This window comes from Phocoena sinus, chromosome 2 (genome assembly GCF_008692025.1).
Source record: "Phocoena sinus isolate mPhoSin1 chromosome 2, mPhoSin1.pri, whole genome shotgun sequence".
Classification (NCBI taxonomy): domain Eukaryota; kingdom Metazoa; phylum Chordata; class Mammalia; order Artiodactyla; family Phocoenidae; genus Phocoena; species Phocoena sinus.
Genome location: NC_045764.1, coordinates 176,614,884 through 176,641,525, shown reverse-complemented (window position 1 = coordinate 176,641,525; position 26,642 = coordinate 176,614,884). Strand labels below are relative to the sequence as shown.

The 26,642-nt window shown below is 61.5% G+C and overlaps 3 protein-coding genes across 17 annotated transcripts in view; 1 reads left to right on the top strand and 2 right to left on the bottom strand.

Annotated features, from left to right (window-relative positions):
- Positions 1-65: 65 nt before the first annotated feature.
- Positions 66-13,917, bottom strand: ZFYVE21 (zinc finger FYVE-type containing 21). The gene is given in 8 exon segments (XM_032624640.1): positions 66-650; positions 786-928; positions 3,154-3,245; positions 3,330-3,385; positions 3,387-3,406; positions 4,226-4,394; positions 4,598-4,648; positions 13,731-13,917. Coding segments are annotated over 8 exon segments (705 nt in total). The 5' UTR covers positions 13,869-13,917; the 3' UTR covers positions 66-614.
- Positions 13,918-14,778: 861 nt separating this feature from the next.
- On the top strand, positions 14,779-26,576 carry XRCC3 (X-ray repair cross complementing 3). Its single transcript, XM_032624641.1, has 9 exons — positions 14,779-14,942; positions 17,042-17,158; positions 17,314-17,616; positions 19,267-19,404; positions 19,545-19,757; positions 22,640-22,794; positions 24,801-25,013; positions 25,097-25,143; positions 25,229-26,576. Exons 3-9 carry the CDS (start codon positions 17,562-17,564, stop codon positions 25,446-25,448), a joined length of 1,041 nt encoding a protein of 346 aa, XP_032480532.1. The 5' UTR covers positions 14,779-14,942; positions 17,042-17,158; positions 17,314-17,561; the 3' UTR covers positions 25,449-26,576.
- KLC1 (kinesin light chain 1) overlaps positions 23,527-26,642 on the bottom strand; it is a 57,863-nt gene continuing 54,747 nt past the window's right edge. For 10 of the 15 annotated variants that reach the window (XR_004348711.1, XR_004348708.1, XR_004348712.1 and 7 more), the window contains 2 exons: positions 24,272-24,344; positions 23,527-23,911 (listed from right to left, as the gene is read on the bottom strand). Coding sequence is in view for 6 of the 15 variants with exons in the window: in XM_032624621.1 (XP_032480512.1) it covers positions 23,909-23,911; positions 24,272-24,344 (76 nt within the window). In the remaining 9 variants the exon portion in view is untranslated. The remainder of the gene's footprint in view (positions 23,912-24,271; positions 24,345-26,642) is intronic. The other 5 variants (XR_004348709.1, XR_004348710.1, XR_004348713.1 and 2 more) reach the window with 1 other exon arrangement.

The window sequence follows — 26,642 nt, the reverse complement described above, 5'->3', positions numbered from 1 at the left end:
TCTGGAGCCAGAACTGAGCTGAGCGTGAAGCTCAGGTTGTCTGGACACAGCGAGGTGAGGCCTGATCCGTATTTTCAAAATAGGTTTTAATTGTAAGCTTTATATATAAATTCTTGTACAATTATTTTAATAAAGGGAAATAGTGAAAAGTACAAAACACAAATCTTGTTCCTTCCCCTGTGAAGTAGCAAAGGTTTGTTCATAGCCCCAGATGAGTGACACATGAACGGGCAGTCTGTGAGATGCGCTCCAGTACAAATCAGGCCAAGTCACCACTGCCCAGATCACTTCTGTGGAAGAATTAATGGAACGAACATCAAGGGGCCAGAACCATCTAGTAAACTTGGGCACTCATAAAAACATGGTATAGATTATGCTAAAAAGATTTTAGCAGTAGTGTAGCTCAGTCTCTCCCACCCCCAATTAGGCATCGATGAGACACATTCTAAAGCACGAGGTGTTCTGAGCATTAATCAATCAACTGTGTACATATTGCACTAGGTAAGCTCCGAGTACTTGAGTTGCGTTTCCAGCACGTGTAGGGTTAGTTGCGCCTGTGCGTGCTCGGCGAGCGGGTGCTGCTGCCCCCAGCGGACTGTCCAGCCCGCGTGGCGTTACTGGTCCCGAGATTCGTAGAGAAGCTTGGCAGCCTGCAAGGTGACCAGAGATAAATGCGTGTGCCTGGCTGAATCCAGTGGGGGCACCCCGGGTAGGCAGGCAGCGGGCCTCCCTCTGGGAAAGGGTGGTGGGCAGTGCTCTGAGCAGAAGGGCCGGGCCCACGGTACCTTGTGCATGGCCACCAGCCATGCTGTCGCCTGCCTTCTGCTGCCGTTTGCGTCCTCCCCGGCCGTCAGCTTCAGCTGCGTCACGCCCTCCGCCCCTGGCGCCGTGTACTGCAGGGTCATGCCTGTGGCCCGCGCGTTGCCTCCTAGAGTGGGGAGACAAGGTAAGGATGCCCGAGGGGACGGTGAGCGCCCAGGGTGCCGCCGGCCCTGATGTGCTGCCGGGGCGCCTCCTCCCCAGCCCGGGTGCTGGTCTCAGACGGAGGCAGCCTGGTGGCGGGGCCTGGGCTAGGGGCTGCCCAGCGGACGAGCCCAAGCTCACAGGCCCGGCACCACGTGGCCGAGAACCCAGGGAGAGGCGCGGTGCCGTTGGGAGGGCTGCCCAGGCTGCACCCACCCTACTCTGGAGAGCCAGGGTCAAAGCGGAGGGCATAAGTGCCACCAACACCCCACTAGTACACGAGCTCCCGAAAAGATGCCGTTTGGGGTCGGCCTGCTGGGACACTGCCCGCCTTTGGGCTGTGACGCCATGGACGACGACGGGACCCCAGCACCTGCTCTGAGAACCAACGGCTGGAGGAACAGACGGCCCTTCTGTCACGACTGCAGTCAGAAAAGTGGCAAGGAGACCAAGCCTCACAGTGGAGTTTGCCTACCTACAGCTGTTCTACTTTGTGACTTGGGAGGAAAACTCCATTGTGAGCCGTTACCCAGCTCAGAAGATCCCTTCCATCAGACGCAGGTCTCAGAGTCAAACGCAGGCCGGCGGGGGAGCAGGTGCTGGGTGGGAGAGGCCCGGCCCACCGGGAGGTCGATCCGGCTGGAAGTGCCCCGCCACCCAAGGCCTGGGATGCCCCCCATGACCTTTCATAAGCCACGGTTCGACCCTGGGTGTCAAGCGGCTTGTCCCCGCCTGGGCTCCTTGCAGGAGTGCCCCCCGCCCCCGGGCTCTGGGGCGGGCAGGCTGTGCTCTGCCCACCCCCCGCTCCCATAAGTAGACTTCTACTGGCCCAGGCCACGTTTCCATGGCTCCTACGACCGCTGTCGCATTTTGAGTCTGTGGTCGGCAGAGCCGCATGCAAGTACCTGGGCCTCGACAGAAAGTGAGCGACGCTGCTGTGGCCACCGCCCCCGCCCCCTCGGGAACACATTTTTCTGGACGTTTAACGGTTCCGGAAGCCTGGGCAGAGCAGGGCTCACTGCCCTCCCAGCACCGCCACAAGGGGGCGCATAGCGCCACCAGCCCCCGGCCCCGCCCACGTGGGAAGGACACGGAGGGAGGCCCCGGCCTGGGTTGGGGGTGGCCCCCCGCTTCTCCGGACCGTGACTTCCGCACCTTCGACTCACGGCCCAGCACAGGTGCCACCACGCACAGCCTGTGCTCGGGGACAGGGGGCAAACGCTGAGCCGGCCCGCTCCCCTCGCCACCTGCGGGCCCAGGAGCGCAGGGAGGCTCCTTCGAGAGAACACGGGAGCGAGCGCGCTGCGGAGGGACGGGAGCGCGCTGGGGAGGGCCGCCGCCCGCGCCCCCCTCGCGTGGCCCGCTCAAGCCCAGTGGATGCCCAGGGGAGGATGCCCAGGGGACGTTAGGAAACACTGCGTAGGGCTCCCCTTGGGAGCGCAGAACTGAGCAAATGAGAGATTGCTTCATTCATGCTTTGTCTGCCCGTCTTAGACCCAACTGTCCTTCAAATCAACCAAAAGAAGGGAATGTGTGTTTCACAGAGAGCCTCGGCGTGGACCCCAGCACCCAGCAGGGTCTGAAGGAGGCGCAGCCCGGCGCGGGGGCAAGGAGCGCGGCGGGGAGCGGGGAGCTGACCTTCAGAGACGGGCTGGCTCCCCGGGAGGCTGGTATAAGTGTGCATGTCTTTTTCTACGTCAAGAAGGTAGGCAGGCAGGAGAGAAGAACAAGCAAGAGCCGATCAGAAAACAGAAAGCAAGACGGACTAAGTCACGTGGGTTTCTTCAGCGCACTGCACCCAACGCGGAACACCAACTCCACTTCCGTGGAAGGACAGCTTCTGAAGTGCGAAAGTTTAGGTGGAAAGATCCAGAACAGGCTAAGCGCTCCGCAAGCTCCAGGAGGAGGGTCGTCCCCGCAGACCCTGGGGGTCGTGGTGCTGGGCGGGCAACGATCCAGGCATCGGGGAATCGGACCGATGCCAGCTGCCGCCGGAGCCGTACCCCTGACCCGAGTCCGACAGGAAGTGAAACGTACGGAAGGGCAGAGTCCCCGCTTGTTTTACACGTTAAGCCCCATTCTCCTGGTGAGCTCCTACAGCCACTCACTAAACACAAGCCCCTGCCATGGCTGAGCGGGACGGCCCACAGACCTCGAGAGTCACCCAGGCCGGTGCCACACGGCACTCACCTCCAGGAGGGAAGCCTTCCGTGAGCATCTGCACGGCAGCAATGCGCGTGACCTCGACCTCGTGGCGACTGTCCCCGTCCAGAAGCAGGTACCTGCAGCAAACGAAGGGTGTCCACACCACGTCACTTCAGGCTCGGAGCGACAGAGCGTCAGTGCCGCGCAGCACCCGCTTTTACCTTGGTTGCTGGAAAGACGACAGGACCATCGTGTCTGGCTTCTCCGAGTTTCCAAAAAGTTACCAGGAAGGTGGCTCCTGGGGATGAAAACCAGACATGAGGACCCCGGCAGCTCCCTTCCTCGCCTCCCCTTCCAGGCCAGCCCACCAGGGGACACGCACAGAGGACAAAAGGAAAGCAAGACAGGTGGCAGCTCTATTCTGTGGGGCCCTCGGCTGAGGCGGAAAGGCCGTGACGGGGGTTGGGGTTTCAACAGTGGAAATAAAGGTGCTGCCTGGGGCTCCCAGGGGCCTTACCTCCCAAGGGCCTGGATCACAGGGCGCCGACCCTCCCCCAGTGCTCAGGGGCCAATGGGCAGCACCACCTGCCCTGCTGCCAGGAGGTGGAAGGGGCCTGCAGGCCGGGGGGGGCTAGGCTGCCAAGGTCCCAGGAGGGGGGCAGCAGGCACGGGGAAGGGCAGCAGGCACGGGGAGGGGGCAGCAGGCACGGGGAGGGGCAGCAGGCAGGGGGAGGGGCACGGGAGGGGCAGCAGGCAGGGGGAGGGGGGCAGCAGGCACGGGGAGGGGCAGCAGGCAGGGGGGAAGGGGGCAGCAGGCACGGGGAGGGCAGCAGGCAGGGGGGAGGGGCAGCAGGCAGGGGGAAGGGGGCAGCAGGCACGGGGAGGGGCAGCAGGCAGGGGGAAGGGGCAGCAGGCAACGGGAAGGGGGCAGCCAAGGCCAGGGGGGAGAAGAAAGCTGCCCTCTCGCCACCACCATGTCCCAGGACGCAGGGGCCAACCTGGAGTCCCAACTATTGGTCCCAAGCCTGCAGCAGGCGCCCTGCAGAGACAGAGGCCAGGCAGGGGCTCACAGCATCGCAGCCACCACACGACAGGACACGAGGCCCCAGGTGCTCACCACTCAGGAGCAGCTTGAGCTGCTTGTCGTAGAACTCGGCCTCCCGGTGGGACACCAAGGCGCACTCGGCGCACTGCCGCACGGGGTCCACGAAGCACATGCGCCGCAGCGCCACCTTCTGGCTGCAGCACTTGTCGCAGAAGCCCTTCCCACACCGGCGACAGTGGTGCTGCAGACGCGGGGGCAGGCAGTGAGGACCCCCGGAGACCCACGCCACCGGCATCCACGACCAGATGCCTCGAGGGTCCCAACGGTTTCCAGCGGCCGGAACCCTGCCTGCTGACCGGGCTGCCACTGTCCCTGAGGCTCCGCGACAGACAGCGCCCACTCCCACCCCACCCCCCCGCCCCCTCCCGCCCCACCGCAGCTCACCTTCCTGGTGAGAAAGTCAAAATTGGTGTCGCACTGCATGCACCTCGGGCACTAGGAGAGAAGGTGACCGGGCGTCAGGACCCGGCTGCCAAGGCCACGTGGTCAGCTCCTCAGGGGAGCCCCGTCCTGTCGCCGGAACCCAGGATCGGCTGTGAGAGGATGCGCAGAAAGTGAATCTTACACCGGGTCTCCGCGCAGAGAAGCCCAGTGGGTCTGCTGAGCTGGGTGCAGCGTCTAGCTAGCAAGGGTGCTACCAGCCCCAAATGCCCGGGGCCTCAGAGGGGAGGCTGGGGACAGTGCTCCAGGACAGGCCGAGGTCCAGGGCCGGAAACGGCCACGTTATCACCAAACAACCAACCACGCAGAGGACCTCAGACCTCTTATCTGACAAAGTGAGGTTTTTTTCCCATCCTGGCACCAAGTGCGGACAGACTGTCCCCGCACCGCCAAGGCTCAGCCTTCCACGGTGGAAAAGCTGCTCCTGGACACATGTGCCACCTCACCCCAATGACACGGTGACAGTAAAAGCCACTGTCAGGGAGCCAGACACCCTGACCACCACGCGACCCGAACCCGGCCAGTCCCCAGTCAGTCCTGGCCAACACGGCCTGACCCCAGTGTCCTGCCCTTCGTCCTCCACTGCCTGGCTTCAATCTGGCAGCCAGAACCCCACTTGCCACCCAGGCTTTGTTCCCCATCCTCCCCGTTCTGCCAACGCAGTGCTTGACCTTGACCCTGCTCTGCACCCCTCCCGCCCCCAGGCCTGCGCCTGCAGCAGGGTCTGTTGCTCTGAGGAAACGCACAGCAGGTGCCAGGGCCCACCATGGGGCCGGACCCTGAGGAAGCTTATGGAAGGAGCCTGGCATCCACACGCAGTGTGCCCTTCTCCGTGGGAGGGCAGGCGTCCAGGATGGCCCCAAGCCACCCCAGCTCTACGTGGCCACGGCCCACCCTGGGCTGGTGTCTAAGCGTTCTGAGATCCTGTGATTGGTGTTTCCTTATTTTCTCTTTGCTCTTACGCTGCTTTCTGGGCTGGGACACAGGGCCTGGCCCACCTTGGCCCTCCCAGAACCATCCACAGAGTCCCCTGTCGGCTTCAGGCCACGAGCTGGCTAATCACAGCGCAGCTGCTTCCACCGTCCCTGCCATTGCCTCTCGCTGTCAGTTCTGGAATGTTCCGTGTGTTTGGCCCTTGGGCCTCCACCCATGGCAGGGCATCTGTGTGCCACGCTCTCCTGTGACCTCACACATCTGCCAGCCACAGAATCCACTGGATGTGGGGAAAGCCGGCGGGACCACCAGCGTCAGGCCAGGCTCCAGTGCGAGAGCTGCCTCCCGAGTCTATGCACGTCCTGCACCCACGGCTGGGACACGGAGCCCAGGGCTGACCCACCCTCGCCGGGAGGCTCGCATCTACACAACTGAGAGACCAATTTCTAAACTAAGACCACAGCAGAAATTTAACATTTGCTCCCGGGGCTTCCTTGGTGGTGCAGTGGCTAAGAATCCGCCTGCCAATGCAGGGGATGAGGGTTTGAGCCCTGGTCTGGGAAGATCCCACATGCTGCGGAGCAACTAAGCCCGTGTGCCACAAATACTGAGCCTGTGCTCCAGAGCCCGTGAGCCACAACTACTGACTGCACGTGTCACAACTACTGAGCCCGTGCACCACAACTACTGAGCCTGCGCTCTAGAGCCCACAAGCCACAACTACTGAGCCTGTGCTCTAGAGCCCCCGAGCCACAACTACTGAGCTCACGTGCCACAACTACTGAGTCTGAGCTCTAGAGCCCATGAGCCACAACTACTGAGCCCATATGCCACAACTACTGAGCCCACATGCCACAACTACTGAGCCCACATGCCACAACTACTGAGCCCACACGCCACAACTACTGAGCCTGCATGCCACAACTACTGAAGCCTGCGTGCCTAGAGCCCGTGCTCTGCAACAAAAAGCGGTGAGAAGCCCACATACCGCAACAAAGAGCAGCCCCTGCTCACTGCAACTAGAGAAAGACCGCGCGCAGCAACGAAGATCCAACGCAGCCAAAAATAAATAAATAAAATAAATTTTTAAAATAAATAAATAAAATTCACTCCCTTAAAAACATTAGTGATCTAGAAGTTTTGTGTTAATCTAAATAACCAACGAGGTTATTCAGAAAACTTACAGGCTTTTAAATAAAGTAAGTTTCCTGTGGATTTTATAAAAGAAGCTTTTAAAGTTATCAGGAGAACAATTTGATATGAAAACAGAATTATATAAGGAAATAAAGAAACTGGTGAAGATATGAGAGTAAAATTACCACCAAAGAACTCACACCTTGTCTGATAAACCAGCTGCATCAAAAGGAAACGAAAAGCCCAGGCCGAGGCCCAGCACCGGGCCCCGTGCACCTGACCTGGACCCAGAGGCTCTGGGGTTCTGGGAAACCACTGTCTGGGGAGACGGAGTCCAGAAACCAGGTGTGAGCAACCCACCTGCACCATGTGTGACAAAAGCTGCCTGGGTTCCAGCCTCCCAGACTATGTCGCACCCAGGCCTGTGTCACCACGGCGTCGCTAGGGTGGGCTGGGGCTGGCATCACAGACAGGCACGCTTGCAAGGGAGAACCGGGACCCACAGGAGCTCAGTGAGGGCCCTGCGTGTGAGGTGCAGGTTAAGGCACAAACACACACTGCACACGCGGACAGGCACAGAGACACAGACACACACGCAGATGCTGCCTGATCCTCCGCGGCTGCCCCAGGCCGCTCCCCACCCGCCAGGACGGGCGGTAGGACCAGCAGGGCCATCCTCGTCCTCGAGTGAAACGGTGTCAACGGTGGGGCCTCCAGCCCACCACCGGGGCCCCTGCGCTCACCCTCAGGACTCCTGCCCCGCAGTTGGGAGGAAGCCGGTGGTAAGGGTGGCCTCCACAGTGTCCCCTGGGCGCCCACGAGAGGACAGGGGAGCCGGGGGGTGGCACAGACAGCCTCTAGTGCAACACCCGACGCCGAGGTGCTCCCGGCTGCAGCCCCAGGGTCAGAGCCCAGCGGCCTCAACCCCTCGCAGGGCCAGGAAAGCAACAGCTGACTCAGGCCCACCCTGCCAACGCAGGAGAGTTCAGACGAGGTTGGGGGTGTGCTTTCGGGTGGGGAAGTGAGGGGATTACGAGCAGTCAAAGGAGAAACCAGAAACGGCCACAGAAAGCCGGGCCCAGAGGGAAGACTTCAGGGCAGAAGGGGCCTTCGGGGATCGTGGGGTCCACCCCGGCACGCAGCCGAGGGCACAGGCTGGGCCACAAGGCTGCTTGGAGACCCGCGGTCTCTGCCGACCTGCTGTCCAACTCCAGCACAGGGAGCCCTGGGGGTGCCCAGGGCAGCGCATCAGGACGGCCGACAGGGCATCTCCCCTCAAGGGAGAATAGTCGGAAGAGAGAGTTTGGAGAGTTTAAAGGAGTGTTTAAAAAGAAGTTACTATAAAAAGGACAGGGCTTCCCTGGTGGCGCAGTGGTTGGGAGGCCCCCTGCCGATGCAGGGAACACGGGTTCGTGCCCCGGTCCGGGAGGGTCCCGCATGCCGTGGAGCGGCTGGGCCCGTGGGCCATGGCCGCTGGGCCTGCGCGTCTGGGGCCTGTGCTCCACAACGGGAGAGGCCGCAGCGGTGAGAGGCCCGCGTACTGCAAAAAAAAAAGGACAGAGTTTGGGACAGATGCCCACCCTCCCTCTGAGGCTAGAGCGGCAAAGGACAGTCACGCCTCCTCCCACACTGTCCTTGGCGGTGCTGGGAGAGACAACACCTGCCCGGCTGCGCCTGGCTCGCACGCTAGACCGTTTCTCAGGCTACAAGGGGACTTCCCTCGTGGTCCAGTGGGTAAGACGCTGGGCTCCCATCACAGGGGCCCAGGTTCGATCCCTGGTCGGGGAACTAGATCCCATGTGCATGCCGCAACTCAGACCCGGCATAGCCGAAACAAACAAGCGAATAAATAAATAAATATTTTTTTTAAAAAAGCTTCCTCCTCCCAGAGCCCATGCTCCATAACAAGAGAAGCCACCACAATGAGAAGCCCGCGCACCACAACGAAGAGTAGCCCCTGCTCGCCGCAACTAGAGAAAGCCCGTGCACAGCAACGAACACCCAACACAGCCAAAAATAATTAAATTAAAAAGAAAAAGCTTCCTCAAAAATAAATCATAAAAATAAGTTACAAAATTACATGTATTACTGTATCTTTGTTGAAAGACAACCGTTTTTAAAGAGTAAAAGCATAACTCCTACAAATATAAAATGAACCCATGTCAAAGATTTAACTCATGGACTTCCCTGGTGACGCAGTGGTTAAGAATCCGCCTGCCAATGCAGGGGACACGGGTTCGAGCCCTGGTCTGGGAAGATCCCACATGCCACAGAGCAGCTAAGCCCGTGTGCCACACTACTGAGCCTGCACTCTAGAGCCCGCGAGCCACAACTGCTGAGCCTGCGTGCCTAGAGCCCGTGCTCCGCAACAAAAGAAGCCACTGCAATGAGAAGCCCGTGCACTGCAACGAAGAGTAGCCCCTGCTCGCTGCAACTAGAGAAAGTCCGCGCACAGCAACGAAGACCCAACGCAGTCAAAAATCAATAAATTAATTAAAATAAATTAAAAAAAAAGATTTAACTAATTAACTAATGAGGGAACCAATAAGATGTTAGAAACCAGCTCAAGGGATGAAGAGCAGACACACAGCAGCCCCGGGAACGAGACGAATTTGACAACAGATGCTTTCACGGGGGTGGGTGGGGCACCTGAGGGAAGGAGTGGCAGGGACAGAACACCTCCAAGGACAAAGCCCAGAGCCATCAGACGGGAGCAGCAGGTGCAGACACCACATCCGAGGAAGGAGAGGCTGCCACTGCCCATGTCCCGCAGGACAGCCAGGAACCCGCCTTCTCCCAACACTGGCAGCAGCGCCCCGCCGGCCCAAGCGGCCATGGGCAGCTCTCCTGGCTCCTGACCACGGGGACCCGCCTGGGATCCCGGAGGCCACGAGACCAGAGACCGGGGACGCCGCCCACAGTGCTCTAGGAACGTATCCTGCAAAGGGTCCCCTCCCCTCTTGCCCTAGAGAAGACTAACAGACACCCCTGTCCACCCACCACAAGCCACATGCGGACTGCAGATGGGACTGGCTGACACATCCACCGGAACAAAGCGCCCAGGAACTGGACTTGATAAAACCTTCGTTAATCTCGCCTTCCTTCAGGGCCTTGAACTCTGACCCACCCCGTAGCCAGAGACAGGCTGTCCTGGGGTGCTGCATCCCCTGATCCGCTGTCAGATCACACCACCTGCCCCTCCCACCCCACTCTCTCCAAGCCTGGGCTGCCCCTCCCGTGGAGCAAGGCCCTGCCACCTGCCTTTGGAGAGCTCACAGGGCCCTGGGCCGGACCTCCCCCCACAGTGACCCTGTGGGACACAAATCTCTCCTCACCTTGTTTTTGTGTGACACACGTGTGCTCTCTCCTCCCCGATTCTGCATCTGCAGAGCATGTGACGTCAGTGACAGTGCAGAGCCATCGTCATCACTGGCTATACCCAGCACCCAGGACAGGAAGAAAAGGGATGCAAAACTGCACGGATTCTAACGATAAAATTCAGTATTTTGGGCTACTTGTAGCAAGTCCTTATGGCTGTGTGCCCAGACAGCCCACCCTTAAGGCCACTCTCCTGGTCATGGGACACTCGGACGGCAGCCACACGAGGCCCAAGCTATTCCCAGGCCCTCCCTGTCCCGCCACTGCCTCCCCACCTCACAAGCTCCCAGGGGCACAAAGACACCAGGAAAGCGAGTCTCAGTTATTTCTGGGGCAGGAACCCCTCTGAGAAGCTGAGAGCTACAGACGTACCCACATCCCCATGTTTTCCAACATCTGTAAGGGATGCCCCTGTGGGCCCCAGCTACCAAGCTGGCACAGGGTCAGGCACTGAGTAAAGAGTTGATAGGGCTTCCCTGGTGGTGCAGTGGTTAAGAACCTGCCTGCCAGTGCAGGGGACATGGGTTTGAGCCCTGGTCCAGGAAGATCCCACATGCTGTGGAGCAGCTAAGCCCATGTGCCACAACTACTGAGCCTGCGCTCTAGAGCCCACGAGCCACAACCACTGAGCCCACGAGCCACAACTACTGAGCCCACACGCCTAGAGTCCGCGCACCACAACGAAGACCCAATGCAGCCAAAAATTAATTAATTATTTTTAAAAAATGAATCCCACTTTGATAATGGCAACACAACGAGAAAACCACATGTAAATAAACTTAAAAGAAAAAAAAAAGAGTTGATAGATGGGCAACAGGTTGGCCGCTGATGGACCCAGCAGAAGACAGCCGGGACGAAGAACACAGGACGGCTGCACACAACTGTGACACTCATCCACCCACAGCTGAGTGCGGGGGCGGGTGAAGCTGACGACAGCATGTCGCCCCCTGCCATGCTCCACCTATGCTGCGCCACCGCCTGTCCCAAACCACAAGTAAACCTACTTCTCAGCACTGGTAGATCCACGCTTGAGTCCCCTCCCCACACACCAGGGTCGTGGGTCCCAGAAGCACTGGGCAGGCCGAGTGCCACCAAGCCGAGAGAGCAGCAGGGCAAAGCCCCCGCAACCAAGGCCAGACTTCGTCCCGATGCTCCCAGCCCAAACTGCCCCACTCCAAGTTTCTTTTCCTCCCGACACTTCCTTTGGTCACTTCTGGACTCTAGGACATTCCCCAGTACATTTCAACACGCACTTCCTCAAAGTCAGAGGAGAAACTGTTCACGGTCACTTGGCGCTTCCTCCCCGCTCTGAGCTCCCTCCGCCTCTAGGGCCTTCTTTGGCTGCTCAGATGGCAAACTGGGGGCGTGTTTCTGGAAGGCAACCCGCCATCCTTCTAACACAAGAATGAAACTTCTGTTACGGGAAGGAGTGCCACGCTGATCCCAGCACTCCCACCCACGCTGATCGCTTTCCCGAGAGCCCCCAGACAGGCAGGCAGGGCCCCAGACGCACCTCAACACCAGACCCGCAAAGAAAGACAACACATGCAGTACAACCTGCGAAACAATCATTCCAGCAAAGAGCAAGGGGCCCTGAAGAGGGCTGGCAGGGGGGACCCAGAGGTTAACTGAAGAGCAGCTCGCGGGCTGCAGGGGAAAACTGCACATCGTCCAGAGGGGTGTTCTCCCGCACATACGGTCCCTAAGGAGGTGGACGTATCCCTGCTGTGAGCATTTCATGGGGGATCAATCAGGGGAAAAAAATGTCTAAAGAGGGTCCTCGGAGGACAAAAGTGGAAAAAGACTGACACTCTGACCTGGCCTCAAGGACACGCTTGGTGCCCACTCAGTGAAGTGGAGATGCTGCGGACACAGTATGTCCCTGTCCCGGCTCCCCTCCCCCGGCGTGGAATAGACCAACTCGCTTCTAGCTCCTGCCCTCACCTGCCTCCTTCCAGGTCAGGCTGTGCGGTTCTGACTTCTCTTCGAACCTTGATAACACCTGCCCGGCTCCCTCACTGATGCAGTTAAAAGAGCTCACGTAGGAGAACGAGAGTCGTGATATTACCTTTTTTCTCTTTAATCACCTCTTAACAGCACTAACCAAGGAGACCACACAAGAAAAGGTATGTTCTGTGATTTCAAAGACTGCAAACGCCAGGAAGAAAAATGCAGAAGAGAAAGAGCACAGACAGGGCGACCAGAAACCCAAGAAGAAGGGAGGACGTGGCCTGGGCCAGCTCAGTGACCCGCCTGCGCGCCAACATCTCGCCCTCTGTGCACTGGCCTGCAGGGACTCGGTGACCAGGAGATGGGAGGAAAGGGCAGCCCTGGCAGGACGGCGCTGAGACCTCCCCGCGGCTGGCCCAACCGCCCCTCCGAGCTCTGGGCGCTTCACCGCCAGTGCCCTGAAAACACCTGATCGCATCCCCCCATTTCGCCCCCCCTGCAAAAAAATGTGTCGCCTGCAACCGTCATTCTACGGGGAGGAAGGAAAAGTGGTCAATCGGAACGCTGGAAGGAGATGCAACTTAAAGCATTTTCAAAAATCGTGCTACTGGGCTTCCCTGGTGGCGCAGTGGTTGAGAGTCCGCCTGCCAATGCAGGGGACACGGGTTCGTGCCCCAGTCCGGGAAGATCCCACATGCCGCGGAGCGGCTGGGCCCGTGAGCCATGGCCGCTGAGCCTGCGCGTCCGGAGCCTGTGCTCCGTAACGGGAAAGGCCACAACAGTGAGAGGCCCGCGTAAAAAAAATAAAATAAATCGTGCTACTTTTATGTCTCTGGGACGTCTGAGATCTACAGGAATGCGGTAAGTTTTTCCGCCTGGCTTAGCATAGCTGAGAATAACCGGCTTATGGGATCCAGTCCAAACCCTGTGGCACAGCACAAAAAGGCCTTCCGAGGTTCCGCCCCCACCCCACCCAAGGGAGAGCTCACGCCCCACCCCGCCCCTCACCTCTGGGCGCAGGTGCAGCTCCCCAGGCAGGACGCCCTCCAGACGCCCCACCTGGACACGCGTACTCACCCCCAAGACTCCCTCAGACACCACCGCCAGACAATCCACACAGCGAGAGTCCCCTACACAGAGCGCGGATTATAAATAAACAAACACGAGACTCCTCTCCTCCCTCGCGGGAGGGGGTCGCAACTGTATCAAAGGTTCCAGCCCAGCAGCTCGACCTATGGATGTGGCGGAATCCACAGATGACCTCGCAGCTGGGCAAAGCCCGGGTCGTATCAGGAAGGGAGATCTGTGAGGGGTCACAGAAACCTCGGGGGGCAGTTTCTTAAGAGCGGGGTAGACTGGGCGCCCCGCGAAAGGGAACCAGGCCAGGCAGAGTACCCGTGGCCCGGGAGGGGTGGAGCCCGGGGTCTCCGCTAGGGCGCGGGGCAGGCGTCCCGAGGGCGGCCGGGTTTGGGGGTGGGGAGGACAGAGGGGCCGGAGGAGGCAGTTCCGGGGCCGGGGTGCGCGGGGAGCGGAGAGCGGGTCGGGCTGCGGAGGGGCGTCGGGGAGGCGGGGCGGGTCCAGGGAGCCGACGCGAGACGCGGACGCCGGGAGGCTCGGGGGCACGGGGAGGGGACAGGGGGCGCGGATCCGGTCCCGGGGCTGACGGGCGTCCGCGACCTACCTCCTTGTCCGGGACCCACTGCGGCTCCTCCAGGCCGAACGGGCTGCCGAAGGCGCGGTGCTCTGGCACCATACGCAGGCCGCTGGGGGAGCGCACCAGCTTCTTGGCGTCGCGGCGCGCGGCCACCTCGGAGGACATGACGCCGCCCCAGCGCTCGCCCGCCGCCCGCAACCGGGCCGGAGCCCCCCCGGAGCCCCCCCCCGCCCCGCCCCGCCAGCGCGACTGACAGCGCCTCCGCCCAATAGCCACCCCAAGCACGGAGCGCAGACCAATCGGCGCCAGGTGTCCGCCCCGTCGCTGCGCTCTCCAATTGGCGCAAGGGTACCTCCCCTGCCACCCTGCGATCGGCCACCAATAGGCAGTGAGGGCCGGCCCGATCACGCTCCGCCCCCTCAGGGCTATTGAGACTTTGGATTGGCCAATTAGTCGGCGACGTGGGCGCCGCTTCCTCTCTGATTGGCGTATCCGGCGCGAGGCGCCCGGCGCTCATTGGAAGAGTAGGCTGCGAAGGGTAGGACGGCGCGAAGAAGCCTGTGGAGCGCGGGCTAGGTGAGTGCGAGGAGTGGTTTCCGAGGTCCGGGGCGGGTGGGAGGCAGGGGTGGCCTTGGGCACCGAGAGCGCAGCTCGGCGCCCGCGCGGCCCTCCTCCTGGGGCTTTGCGGGGACGGGGTCGCGCGTCATCGATGCCCCAAGCCGCGGTTCGCACCCGCGGGCGGGCGGGCAGAAGGCACAGCCGAGCGAGGGTCCGAGCGAGTCCCGGTGGCGGGAGGGAGCCCGGCGCCGGGGCCGCGCGGGCTGGCTAGCGGGGCTGGGACCGGAGGGCCCCTGTCCTGGGGCCGTCAGCCCGCACAGCTGCAGGGCCAGTTTGGGCTGTGGCAGCAGTCTAGGGGCCGTGGGGTGGGGCGGGAGAGGGTGGGGGGTGGACAACCTCGGAGATGCAGCGCCCGATGGGAAGAGCAGATGCGCGTGGGTGGCAGGGTGCGTCTGCAGGGCGCCCTGGTCCATCGGACGGCCAAGGCGGGGTCTGCCGGACACCCAGGTCTGGGGGAGTGGGGAGTGCTCAAAGCCTCAGGGGCTGAAGAGAGAAGAGGTTCCCAGGGCAGAAGACGATTCTGAGAAGCGACGGGGCCAGAAGTCCAGGCTGGCCAGTTCTGGAGAAACCACAGAGGTGGCCCAGCCGTGGGAAGACCTGTATGGCCACCCAAGGTCCCAGGTGAAAGCTTCCTCCCAGCAGCCCAGGATGAAGGAGTGCTCGTTGGCGCCCTTTGTGGGAGGAGGAGCCAGAAAAGATGCCCAGCCTTGAGGGTGGGCTGCTCCCAACAGGGCTGGACACCCCAGGGCAGGTCAGCCTCTGGATGACCGAGTTCTGCAGAGTATGGAGACCAAATGATTCCCTTTGGATTTGTTAACAGGTGGGCCGTGTAAACTCAGGGTCGGCCTAATTTGGGTCGGGGCTTAGAACACACAGCCTGGACCTGGATCGCAGGCCAGCCACTTGCTGGCTGCATGGCCTTAAGCTTGCCGTTTAACCACACTGTGCTTCTGTTTTCTCACCAGCAAAACAGGGGTTATAATATTGCTCGTGTGATGTTTGAGTTCATACCTGTCACGTGCTTGGAAGAGACTAAGTGTTTGATAAAAGTCAGCCCTCGACCTTTCGTTACCTTTGGTGATTTTAGGGCAACATCAGTGGAGCTGTATGTAGTTTGCCTGAATTTAGCTCCGAACTTGGCCAGAGAAAGAATTAACAGTTTCAGTGTGTGGGGATTGGGTCCTCCCACCCCGACCAACCCTCTGGTTCCTTTGGGTGGCTGTCTGGTTGAGCGGGAGAGGCTCTGAACACGTTTATTTTAGTGCATTAGTTTTGAAAGATCTTCCCTCATTCTCCCCTTGAGTCCTTAGTTTGAGTCAACAAAAGCTGCCGGAAACCTGAGTGTTGCCCCCAGGGTGGAGGTGGGACCATCTGCCGCGGCCCCGCCTTCCTGTCCCAGCGTGTGTTGGCGGCGTGGGGTCCTCAGGCCCCCTCAGAGCCCCAGAGATACAGGAGAGGGATTCCACCTGGGAAGGCTCGGGGACATAACTGGAGTTTCCTCAGAGTCTTGTGCTGGGCCCTAAGAGTTGATGCGCCTTCACGCTCAGCAAGCAGCACCCGCTGTTAGCTGTGCCCCTGAAACGGTGCCTGCACTCAGATGCTCCTGGAAGCTGCCCCGCTCTGGCCAGGCCCACCCCGTGCCTGCTACTGGGTGCTGCCTGGGTCTTGTCCCCGGTTGGAGAAGCACAGGCCTGGAGGGTGGCTGGCTCACCCGGGCCCTGCTCTTGGTCGGCTCCTGGGCCGGTGTCGGGTACCCAGCGGGTGCTCCGCCAGTGGGCACTCTGCTTCTGGGGGCCCTACCCCCCATCACGGAAGCTTGAGGCCCTTCGGTTGGTGGTCACCCGCTGGTTTTCCTGCCCCGTGTCCAGCTGCTCGTCAGGATCCGAGCCTTATATACAGGCACCTCCCGGCTGTGTCCCCACGCAGGCTCCCTCCCCCCGTCATTCAGAATCCAGACCCCAGCCCAGGGGGGGGGGGGGCGGGGGTTGTGCTTCCCACACGCACTTCCTCTAGAATTACAAACCCAGGTTGGTATTCTGTCCAGATGTCTGATGCCGGGGCGTCTCCCACACGGCCTCAGGGTGCACTCCTAGCTACTCAACATCCCCCAGCCGCCTTGCAGCTGGTACCGGGGCCCTGCACTCAGGCCGCCCTTCTGCTCTGACGTGCAGTCCTGAGGGCCTCGGTGTCTCCCCTCAGCCTCAGCAGTGTTTACTGTCAGCCCTGCCCCGAGCAGCTGGCCTGGGAGCCCCCGGGCCCCTACGCCAGCAGAACGTGGGAGCAGCCTGCTGGCCCGGAGACCCCCCGCCCGGGCTGTGGGCCCCAACGCCTCGTGCTGCCACCTCCCAGAAGCTGCCTCCGGGGGCTCCCTGAGCAGACCGCAGATGAGGGGGTGTACACGGCCTGCTTCTTTAAGCTTCCGGAGCGGCCTGACACCATCCAGAGGCGCGGGCCTCGCTGCTGCTGCTGCCGGACGCTGAGCCTGGCCCCTGCTGAGTGGCCACGGCCTTAGTGTTGCTGCCCTGCTGCACCCCCGGCTGTGCCGTCTTGGGTGGACACGCCGCTGGCTGCCCCTCCTGCCAGCGGGGAGGGCAGGCTGCAGGCCGGGCCGGACTCGGTGTCCGCTGTTCTCTGCTGGGGCAGCTCGGTGGTCACAGCGGTTCCGACCTCCTGGGCGTCCTCTGAGATCCACCACACGTGGCCTTTTCTGCTCTTTCCAGATCGCCGTGGAGACACACTTAAGGGAACTCACACCGGAGAACGCAAAGCCGGCTCCACTCGGATGAGCCCAGCGCGCACGGGCCTCTGACTGTATCCGCCGCCGTCACCCCAGAGAGGTGGGTCAGGGCAGGGCGCCCCTGGCCTGGGGGGCGTGGGGCTGGGACACAAGCCGGTCTCTCCCACTTTCTGCGGGGGATGAAGTGGGCTGACCTTCAGAATGCGAGGTGGGGGTTGGCTCTTCAGATGCATCTGTGTGTGGATTGAATCCTAGGTTCTGAGTTACCAAACAATTGCCCGGACAGAAGCGCCGCCTTGGACGTCTCTCAGTGCTGTCCCTGGTGCAGTGAAGCCTCTCCAAGCTCCGGGCTGATGGTGTGGCCCTGTCACAAAGGGAACCGCGCACCCAGGCTCCGTCACTCTGCTGCACTCGGCTCCCGGGCTGCTTGAGGGGACGACAAGCGCGTCAGAATTCGTGTCCCTGGGAATTCGTCCATCTCTGTGGTCACCCCATTGAGAAAAATGGATGTGGATCAGTTGGACCTGAATCCCAGAATTATTGCTGCAGTTAAGAAAGGTGCGTTTGCTGATGTTTATATAAAGTGATTGTGTAAAAGTATGAACGCACAGATATACACACCTCATGTAGAACAGGTTTACCAGGTTGCCTGTCCGAGCCTCGGGGACCCTCTGGTTACTGATCCCAAGACAGCTGGTCCTGATCAACGCCCTGATGCTGGAATGTGCCGCAGGTTTTTCAGTTGTGTGTGTGTGTTTTTAACTGAAAGGACTGCTTTTAAGTTAATTTCATTTTCATCAAAGCAGTACACACACAGTGTCTGAAAAGTGAAACGGAACTACTTACCACTTCGGAGTCTTCTAGCAACATTCTGTATTTATATCTGGGTTGTTGACGAGTGTGCTTGTGTTGCTGTGTTTGATTTGTCTGTGTTACGAGTCCTCACAGGCCTCCTGTTTTGGGGGTGAGGGCAGGCTGGTGCCCGTGTGCCCCTACTTCCTCCACACCTCCCCCCCACAGTTGGAACACAGTTTGGGTCCCATTAGCCATCAGAGTTGTGACTAGGGACATAATGGCTGCCACTGAACCCAGGGTTATGACTGTTTCCTTTCTTGTACCGTCTCTGGTTTTTCCCTCCAGAGTTAGTGGTTGCCTCCGTACTTCTGATTATTCCCATGTCGCAGTAGGTCTGTTAGGCAGCAGTGGCTCTTTTCTAAATGCTCAAAGGGTTGGCCAGCCCACCGAGTCTGCTGGCATCTGGGCGCATCCATCCCCAGGCTGCGCTGGCCCCTCCGCAGCCCGGCTGGCGCCCCGCACCCGCCCTCTGTTCTCCCTGCCTCCCGGGGTGCCTGTGAGAGACGCTTGGACATCGAGTGCTTGTGAGCAGGTGACGGGGGCCCTGAGTGAGCGCAGGGCTTGGCAGCAGGGTGCCCCCCTGCTCCTCCATCCTGCGAGCACAGCAGTAGTTTTGTTTTCCCCTTTCGTTCAGTCTTTGTGTTTTAACTGAAGCACTCAGTGCATACGTATTGAAGGTAATTCCTGGTAAATTTAGGTTTAACTCTCCCTTATTATGCTGCGCTGTTTGTCTTATTTTTTATGTTGTTTTTCTTTTATGCTTTCTTCTGGATTGGTTGGATCTATTTTTAGCGTATTTTTTTCTTTCTACTCGTTTGAAAGTAATATGCTTATCTAAGCTCAAAATTATTCATTTTCCTCATGAAACACCAGCTCCCTTGGGCCGTTCACCCTGTAACCCGGCCCTCCGCGGTACTGCCGCCAGCATGCTGACTCTTCTTTTGTCTGTTCGCCCCACTGGCCATCCCGTGGCCTGGTTCAGTGGATGTTCCTTTGGATCCCTTCCTGCGGCTTCTCCCTCGTGCATGGTTCCCCCGACTCGGCCCGGGCCCTTCCCAGGCTGTGCACACACAGACCTGTCTTGGGAGATGTGACCGGGCGGGCATGGGACCAGGAGGAGGCCGCTGCTCCCGGCACCAGGGAGAGGCCCAAGCGTCCGGCTTCTGCAGCCAAGACGTGGGCCTCCCCAGGCCCCTTCCCTCCCGTCCCGTCACGGTCGCCCTCTATCTGGGGGTCCCTGCAACTTCAGGGAGCAGATGGACTGGCCCCTGCCCACCAGGTCCCCAGAACTGGAGGATACCTGTTGTCCCTGCTGTGTCTGACCTTGTCTTGTAATTGATTCTATACCTTCAGTCAAACTGAGGTCAGTAAAGGAGGTTCTGCATCTTTCTGGACCAGACCTGCAGAGACTGACCCGCCTCTCCGGCCCCGACGTGCAGCGCTTACTGAAGGCGGCCTCCTCACACCTGCAAGGAAGCAGCGTCTGCACAGGTGCCCGGTGCCCTGGGGTCTGGCTGGAGGAGCGGGGTGCGGGGCTGAGCCCAGAGGCCACGGCGCTGCAGCCCGAGGGGCCTCCTGGCCCGGGGGCGGCTGTGCGGGGCTGGGCTCACCTGTTGTTTCCCCGCACCCAGCGCTCCACCTGCTCCAGCAGGAGGAGCAGTTCCCCGAGCAGCACGAGCGCCTGAGCCTGGGCTGCCCCGTGCTGGACGGGCTCCTCCGCGGCGGGCTGCCCCTGGACGGCATCACCGAGCTGGCCGGACGCAGCTCCGCCGGGAAGACTCAGCTGGCGCTGCAGCTCTGCCTGGCCGTGCAGCTCCCACGGCGACACGGAGGCCTGGAGGCCGGTGAGTGCGGCCACTTCGGGGGGACGGGCAGGGGTCCTGACCTGTCACCTCGCGGGCACCTGCCCTCGAGGCCAGAGGCTGCCCCTGGGGGCCGTTTTCCAGGGTTCCCGTCTCTGTCTTCACACCTGCTCTGTGATTCCTGCCTCAGGAGAGGGAGGGGGGCCAGGGGCCCCTCGGTGGGAGGGAAAGTGCAGAGCCCCGGGGCCTGGCCGAGGGGGGACAGAGCCAGCCTGGGGTGACTCCGAGCGACATGTCCCCTGCAGAGGCCTGGCCCGCGGCCACTGTGACCGCATTAAATGTGGGGCCTGAGGCACATTTTCCTGAGAAAGTGACTTCCCAAATCAGGTCTGAAAGGCCCAATTTTGAAAAGAATGGCCAAGCGGCTCTGCGCTTCAGAAAACGTGGAGCTCCTCCCCGCCAACCCTCAAATGCTGGGCCGCCTTGCCGCCAGCTTCTCGAAGCCCCTCTGTGGGCGGGCACCCCACTCATCTGTCCCAGTGAGACGCCCAATAGGGTGTGGGGCGAGGAGCTTCGAGGGCCGTGCGACTGGGTTTGGCTGTGACCCTTCTGTCCAGGCCTCTCCCAAGATGAGGAGAACACGGGTGCCACGGCGTTGTGACGAGGGTCTCGGCCACGTCGGGGGCTCCCCAGGCAGCCCTGCCCCCGGGAATGGGCTGGAACGTGCCAGGGAAGGTTAGGGAGGCCTCAAGGGTCAGGAGCTCACCACTGACACGGTCAGACGGTGCTTCTCCCTCCATCCTGCATCTCTTTTCCAAGTTTGAAAGTCTGTTGAAACAGAATCGGGTCAAAATGAAAGTTACACACTCACAAATAGGGCACGCGGACGTGGTGTCAGTGCTTCTGGCTCTTCTCTGGGTCCCCCTCCCCGGGGCGGTGCCGTGACCGGTACAGCGAGAGGAACGGTAGGTTTAGCCGTGGCCCTGAGAGTCCTGGTGGGGCTCAGCCAGCGCACCGCCAGATCACAGGCCTTTCTTATTTATTTATTTATCTTTGGCTGCGTTGGGTCTTCGTTGCTGCACGCAGGCTTTCTGCAGTTGCGGCGAGCAGGGGCTGCTCTTCGTTGAGGTGCGCGGGCTTCTCATTGCGGTGGCCTCTCTTGTTGAGCACGGGCTCTAGGCGTGCGGGCTTCAGTAGTTGTGGCTCACGGGCAATTAGTTGCTCCGCGGCACGTGGGATCTTCCTGGGCCAGGGCTCGAACCTGTGTCCCCGGCATTGGCAGGCGGATTCCTAAGCACTGCGCCACCAGGGGAGCCCTGAGGCCTTTCCTCTTTATTTAACTCAGTGGTTTTTAGCATTTTCACAAAGTTGTGCGCCCACCACTACTGTCTAGTTCCAGAACATCTCATCACCCCAGAAAGAAGGCCCATCCCTATGAGCAGTCACTCCGCACTCTCCCCTCCCCCAGCCCCGGCAACCACCCATCTGCTTCCTGTCTCTATGGCTTCGCCTGTTCTGCACATTTCAAATAAACGGGATCATGCAAATAAGCCCTTTCACCCAGCGTAATGTCTTCAGGGTTCACCCACGCTGGAGCATGTGTCGGTGCTTCCTTCCTTTGTAGGGCTGAATAATGTTCCTTCACGTGTACAGACCACAACTTAGCGACCCTTTCATCCATTGACAGTCACGTGGGTTGTCACACCTCTTGTTCGTGCGTGGCTTCGGGTGGACACCTAGGAGTGGGATTGCTGGGTCGTATGGTGGCTGCGTGTTCTGCTCTTTGAGGAACTGCCAGACTGTTCCCAGCAGTGGCTACACCGTTTTCCTTCCCATCGACGACGCAGGAGGTTCCAGTCCCTCCGCGTCTGAGCCGACGCTTGTCCCTCTGACGCCAGCGTGGGTGGCTCCTCACCGTGGCGCCGGCCGCACCCCCGGTGGCCGGTGACGTTGGCCGTCTCTTCACGTGTTGCTGCTCATTCGTGTGTTTTTGGAGAAATGTCTGTTCCAATCTCTTGCCCATTTAAAAGCTTGGGTTATCTGCCTGTGGAGCTGTAGGAGAGCTTTGTATAACCTGGACCCTAAACTCATCAGATAAAGAATTTGCAGGATCTTCTCTATTAGGCTGTCTTCTCCCTCTCTTGTTGGTGTCCCTTAAGGCACAGTTCTTCACTTTGATGATGTCCAATTTGTTTCTTGCTTGTGCTTCCGATGTCATGTCTGAGGATCCACTGCCTAATCCAAGGTCGTAAGGTTTACCCGTGTTTTCTTCTAAGAGTTTTATGGTTTGGGCTCTCATATTTGATCCATTGTGATTTAGTTTTCCTATATGGTATGAGGTAAGGGTCTAATTTCATCCTTTTGCACGTGGGTGTCTCTCTCTCCCAGCGCCATTTGTTAAAAATACTCTTTCCCCACTGAATTGTCCTGGGGCCTTTGTTGAGAATCGGTGGCCCCTGGTTCTTTTCAGCGCAGGACTCCGGGGGTACCTTCTGGTGGGGATTCCAGGCCCCTGGTGATGCACTGCCTGTGTTTTGTTTACTGGCTTTTCCAGGCGCAACAAAGACAGTTACCACCAGGTAGCCCAGAACCATAGGAGGAGCCTTGACAGTGGAATTGAGGGAACATCCGCCCAACAGGGCCTGGGAGGGGCATCTCCCTGTGTCTGCTGGAGGGGGCGTTTCCGAAAGCCGGGAGCCCCTACAGTTCCCCTCGCTCCCACTCGGACAGCCCAGGGTAGGCAGACCCACAGGGTGAAGTTCCGGCAGCGAGGGGCCTGCGGTGAGAGGTGGGCGCCGGCCGGCCCCCGTGCTGGGTCGGAGGGGCAGACCCACGAGAGGCAGTGCAGGAAGGAGAGGGTCGTCGGCCTTTGGTGGGGCGGCCTCAGGCCACCCCCAGCTGCTCACCGCCCCGCGGCTTCCCAGGGGCCATTTACGTGTGCACAGAGGACGCCTTCCCCAGCCGGCGTCTGCAGCAGCTCATCGCTCAGCAGCAGCGCCTGCGGACAGACGTCCCAGGGGACGTGCTCAGGAAAATCAGGTTTGGCCACCAGATCTTCATCGAGCACGCAGCCGACGTGGTAAGCGTCTGAGGGGAAGTCGGCCGTGCGGGCGGGCGGGCCACATGCACGACCCACGAGGTCAGGCCCCGGTGCCGCCTGCGGCGAGTCGCCCGCTGGGGGCCGTGTGCTCCGCTCAGGCTGGCACTACCCGTTACCTGGACTCGGGCTGAACTGAGCGTCCAGTGTGTTTCTAGCAGCCTAACCCCAAGGGAAGAGCGGGCAAGGGAGGGCGCCGGACACGCCACCTCTGGCCCCCTAGAGGAGGCCCCAGCAGGGCAAGTGCCTCCTGCGGCTGTTCACCCAGCCACGGAGGTGACCGCGGCCCAGAGGACGGGACCTGCCGTCCAGGCCACTGGCCCGGCAGCAGCCGTGGTGCGGGGTTGTACCTCTGCCTCTGAAGGAGGGGAAAGCCCCCTTGTCGAGCCCCCCCCCCCGATTGCTGAGCGTGCCTGGCAGGGCCGCTGGGGCGAGAGCACACCTGGAAGCCGCCCCCGGGTCACGTGCCCTCCCCGTGGGCAGACAGCGGTGGGAACACAGAGGGCAGTGGCCCCTGGGGAGGGGGCAGGGGGCAGGCAAGCGGCCGGGGAGCAGCCAGCTGAGGTCATTGTTTGGGGCTGAATAACGAAGCAAAAGCTTCAGGAGGGAGATGGGAGATGATGGAGTACAGACCAGCGCACCGAACACAAGTGTGCAGAGCCACCCACCCAGGCCCTTCCCCCATTTAAGAACTGCCATAAAAAGAATTTCCGGTAAAGGATGAGCTGTATACACTTTTAATTTTAAAAAATTTTACCGTAAAATACATGATCACACATAGCACGGGGAAGTGACACGATGAGCGGTGGCACGCAAGCCCGGGCTGGTTCAGGGCACGGGCGGCCCGGGGTGGACCGGCGGCAGGTGGCCGTCCCCGAGGGGCCCAGCGCGGCCGTGGCTTTGCAGGTGAGCGCGCGCTGGCGGCGGGCAGCGCGGTTATTAGCGTGACGGTGCTCAGGGCGTGGACACGGGAGAAGACGAGGTCAGTGCCACAGGCTCCGGCTTCAGGCCCTCCAGCCTCGCGACCGTCCCCTGGCTGTCACAGGGCCCTCTGGACGCACACAGGCAGCACGATCCTCGTCCTTCCGGCGCGTCCTCACTGAGAAACGCAGCAGCGGGTCAGGGCCAGGCGGTGAGACCCCGGCGGGGGTGGGGGCACATTCCTAAGTTCTGTTCCGGGAGCAGCTCTGGTGGAGGAGGCCCCCAGCCCCTCGCTGGTGTCTGCCCAGCAACTGGGGGGCCCTGCCCCGGAGGGAGGCGGGAGGTGCAGACCAGGGCCTGATGCTGCTACACAAACAGAGCCTCGGCGTCCAGGGCCTCCTCCCGGGGGACGGGGTCTCCAAGCTAGGCCCCTCTCGGAGTCCCGACGCTGCAGCAGGCGGGTGCAGCCCTGCCCCCGCCCCCGGCCCCCCGGTGCCCCAGCGCTGCCTGAGGTGGCGGGAAGGGGTGCAGGACTCACGTTAAGGCTGGCGTCCTCCAGGCCGCTGCTGCTGCTGTCATTTTCCACAGAGAGGGGCTCTGCTGGAGACACCCTGGAGAGTTAACAAGCACAGAGTCGAATTTCATCCCAGACACCCAACAGCTCTCAGGAGTGCCTGACAGGATGGCCAGTGTGTGGCCACTGGGCACCAGGGCCGAGTCCAGGCCGGCAGGGCCAGGCGGCCCCAAGGGACAGGGCTGCCCCGAGCACAGTGCGTAGGGTCTTGGGGGGCAGGCGGGGCTGGCCCGGAGGCACCTGAGGCCCCACGCTGGGCCGGTTGGCGTCCTAGCACACAGCCTGGGCGCGGCCCGGGGGGTCTTCACGTGGGAGGCGACGCTGGTTGCAGGACAGACTCAGGTCCCCGCACACCTGCTTCCTCCCTCCACTGGGTGGGGCTGGGCAGTCCTGGTGACTGTGGTGGTCCGGGTGGTCGGTGCCCAGCACGGGGCCACTGAAGGGGAGGGGCCCCCCGCGCGGGTGGTGACGGCCACCGCCCCTCGGCTTCCAGGACACCCTGCTGGAGTGCGTGCATAAGAAGGTGCCTGTGCTCCTGTCGCGGGGCATGGCCCGCCTGGTGGTCATCGACTCCGTGGCAGCCCCGTTCCGTTGTGAGTTCGACCAGGCGGCCTCGGCCCTCAGGGCCCGGCGTCTGCAGGCGCTGGGGGCCGAGCTGCGCCGGCTGAGCTGCACCTTCCGGAGCCCCGTGCTGTGCATCAACCAGGTGGGCCCCCCTCCACCCCCGGGGAGGGCGAGGCCGGGGGGGCCGGGTCCTCACCGCCGCTGACCCCGATCTGGACCCTCCAGGTGACGGAATCCACAGAGGAGCGGGGTGTGGCAGCCGGCCCGCCGGGGTGAGTGGCGCGCCCCGAGGGCAGGGGTGGCGGGGCCCGCAGATCCACACACAGCACAGGACAGTCGGGCTGTTTTCTGTCTCAGTGTCGGGGGAGAGCGGGCGTCTCCGGCCCTGGGCATAACCTGGTCCAACCAGCTCCTGGTGAGGCTGACGGCCGACCGGCTGCGCCCCGAGGAGGCCACCTCCGCCCCACCCCGCCGCACCCTGAGGGTGGTCTCCGCCCCCCACCTGCCGCCTTCGTCCTGTTCCTACACGGTCACCGCCGAGGGTGTGCGGGGGACACCTGGGACTGAGTCCTGCTGATGTGTGGCCCTCCCTCTGGTTAGGGTCCCCTCAGGTACCAGGGGCTGCGGGAAGCGCCCAGAATCCATAGCCTGCCCCCACCCCCGCCGGCTGCTGCAGCGTCTCTACAGTAAGCAGCAGCTTCCTCCACCCTGGGCCCACGTTAGCTCTCGCCCGGATGCAGGCCCCTGCGCCCCGGCCAGACAGGGCCTCCACCTTGACCCCCACAGGCTCCGCACCCCCTTCCCAAAGCTCCCAACACCCACGCCTCGGGCCACGGCAGGGCCGAGGTCAGACGAGCGCCCACTGGCCCTCCTCACCCCGTGGTTGGGCTGTAGGCTCCTGGCCGCCAGCACACCCCCTGGCCCCGGTCTGGCACAGGGTGGAGAACACACGGCAGGCCAGGCCGCAGGGTCCGGGAGAGGCATCGGGGCGGGGAGATGTGCCTTGTGCGCTGCCCCTGCCACCAGCCCCCCAGCCCCCCAGCCCCGCAGCGAGCGCTAGCAGCCTCGGCGCCGGCTTGGCCCATCTGCCGGGAAATCCGTTCTGGGCAGACGAGAACTATTCTAAAAGGAGAGCACATCCCGCTGTGCCCTCAGTGCCTCCTCCAAGGCTGGCCACTGTGGCCAGGACCGTCAGCCCTGGCCTGGGGGCGCATCCGCTCTGGCAAGGCGCTCCTGCACTGTGTGCGTAGAACTCGGGACCTCCCATCAGCCGGGGTCCTGCTGCATCGGGCCAGAAACTCTAGAACCTGAGCATCTGGTCATGGCAGCACAAGGCCCCACGGTCACCAAGGGACGTGACTGCCCAGTTCCGGCAGGGCTGCGCCGCCTTCACCCCCATCATCGCCCTGCCTCTGCCCCCTCCCCGCTGCTGCCCGGCACAGAGCAGCCCCGGCCGGACAGACGTGCCGGGGAAGGCACCTGCAGCCCCTGGACCCTCACCAGCGCTTGCTCTTTGCCAGGCACTGTCCTCAGGACTCATACACGTGACGTCTGTCCTCACAGCCTGGGGCAGCCCTGTCACTCCACTTTCAGCGCCATGGCCACCCTCCCACAGCTCCAGGAGCTAGACACTGGTCCCAAGCTCCCACGGGCTCACTGGGGCGGGGCGGTAAACCCCTGTCACGGGGCACACGCTTTGTGCCCGTCATTCTAGGACCGGATGATCCAGTTACAACTTTCATCATGTTTTCAAAGTAGTCTGTGACCCTAA

Bases quoted from the DNA above. Each gene is read 5' to 3' on its own strand.
- XRCC3 (XM_032624641.1), top strand. From the start codon at position 17,562: ATGGATGTGGATCAGTTGGACCTGAATCCCAGAATTATTGCTGCAGTT. The intron at 22,795-24,800 runs GTAAGCGTCTGA...CTCGGCTTCCAG, and splicing joins TCGAGCACGCAGCCGACGTG to GACACCCTGCTGGAGTGCGT. The intron at 25,014-25,096 runs GTGGGCCCCCCT...TGGACCCTCCAG, and splicing joins CCGTGCTGTGCATCAACCAG to GTGACGGAATCCACAGAGGA.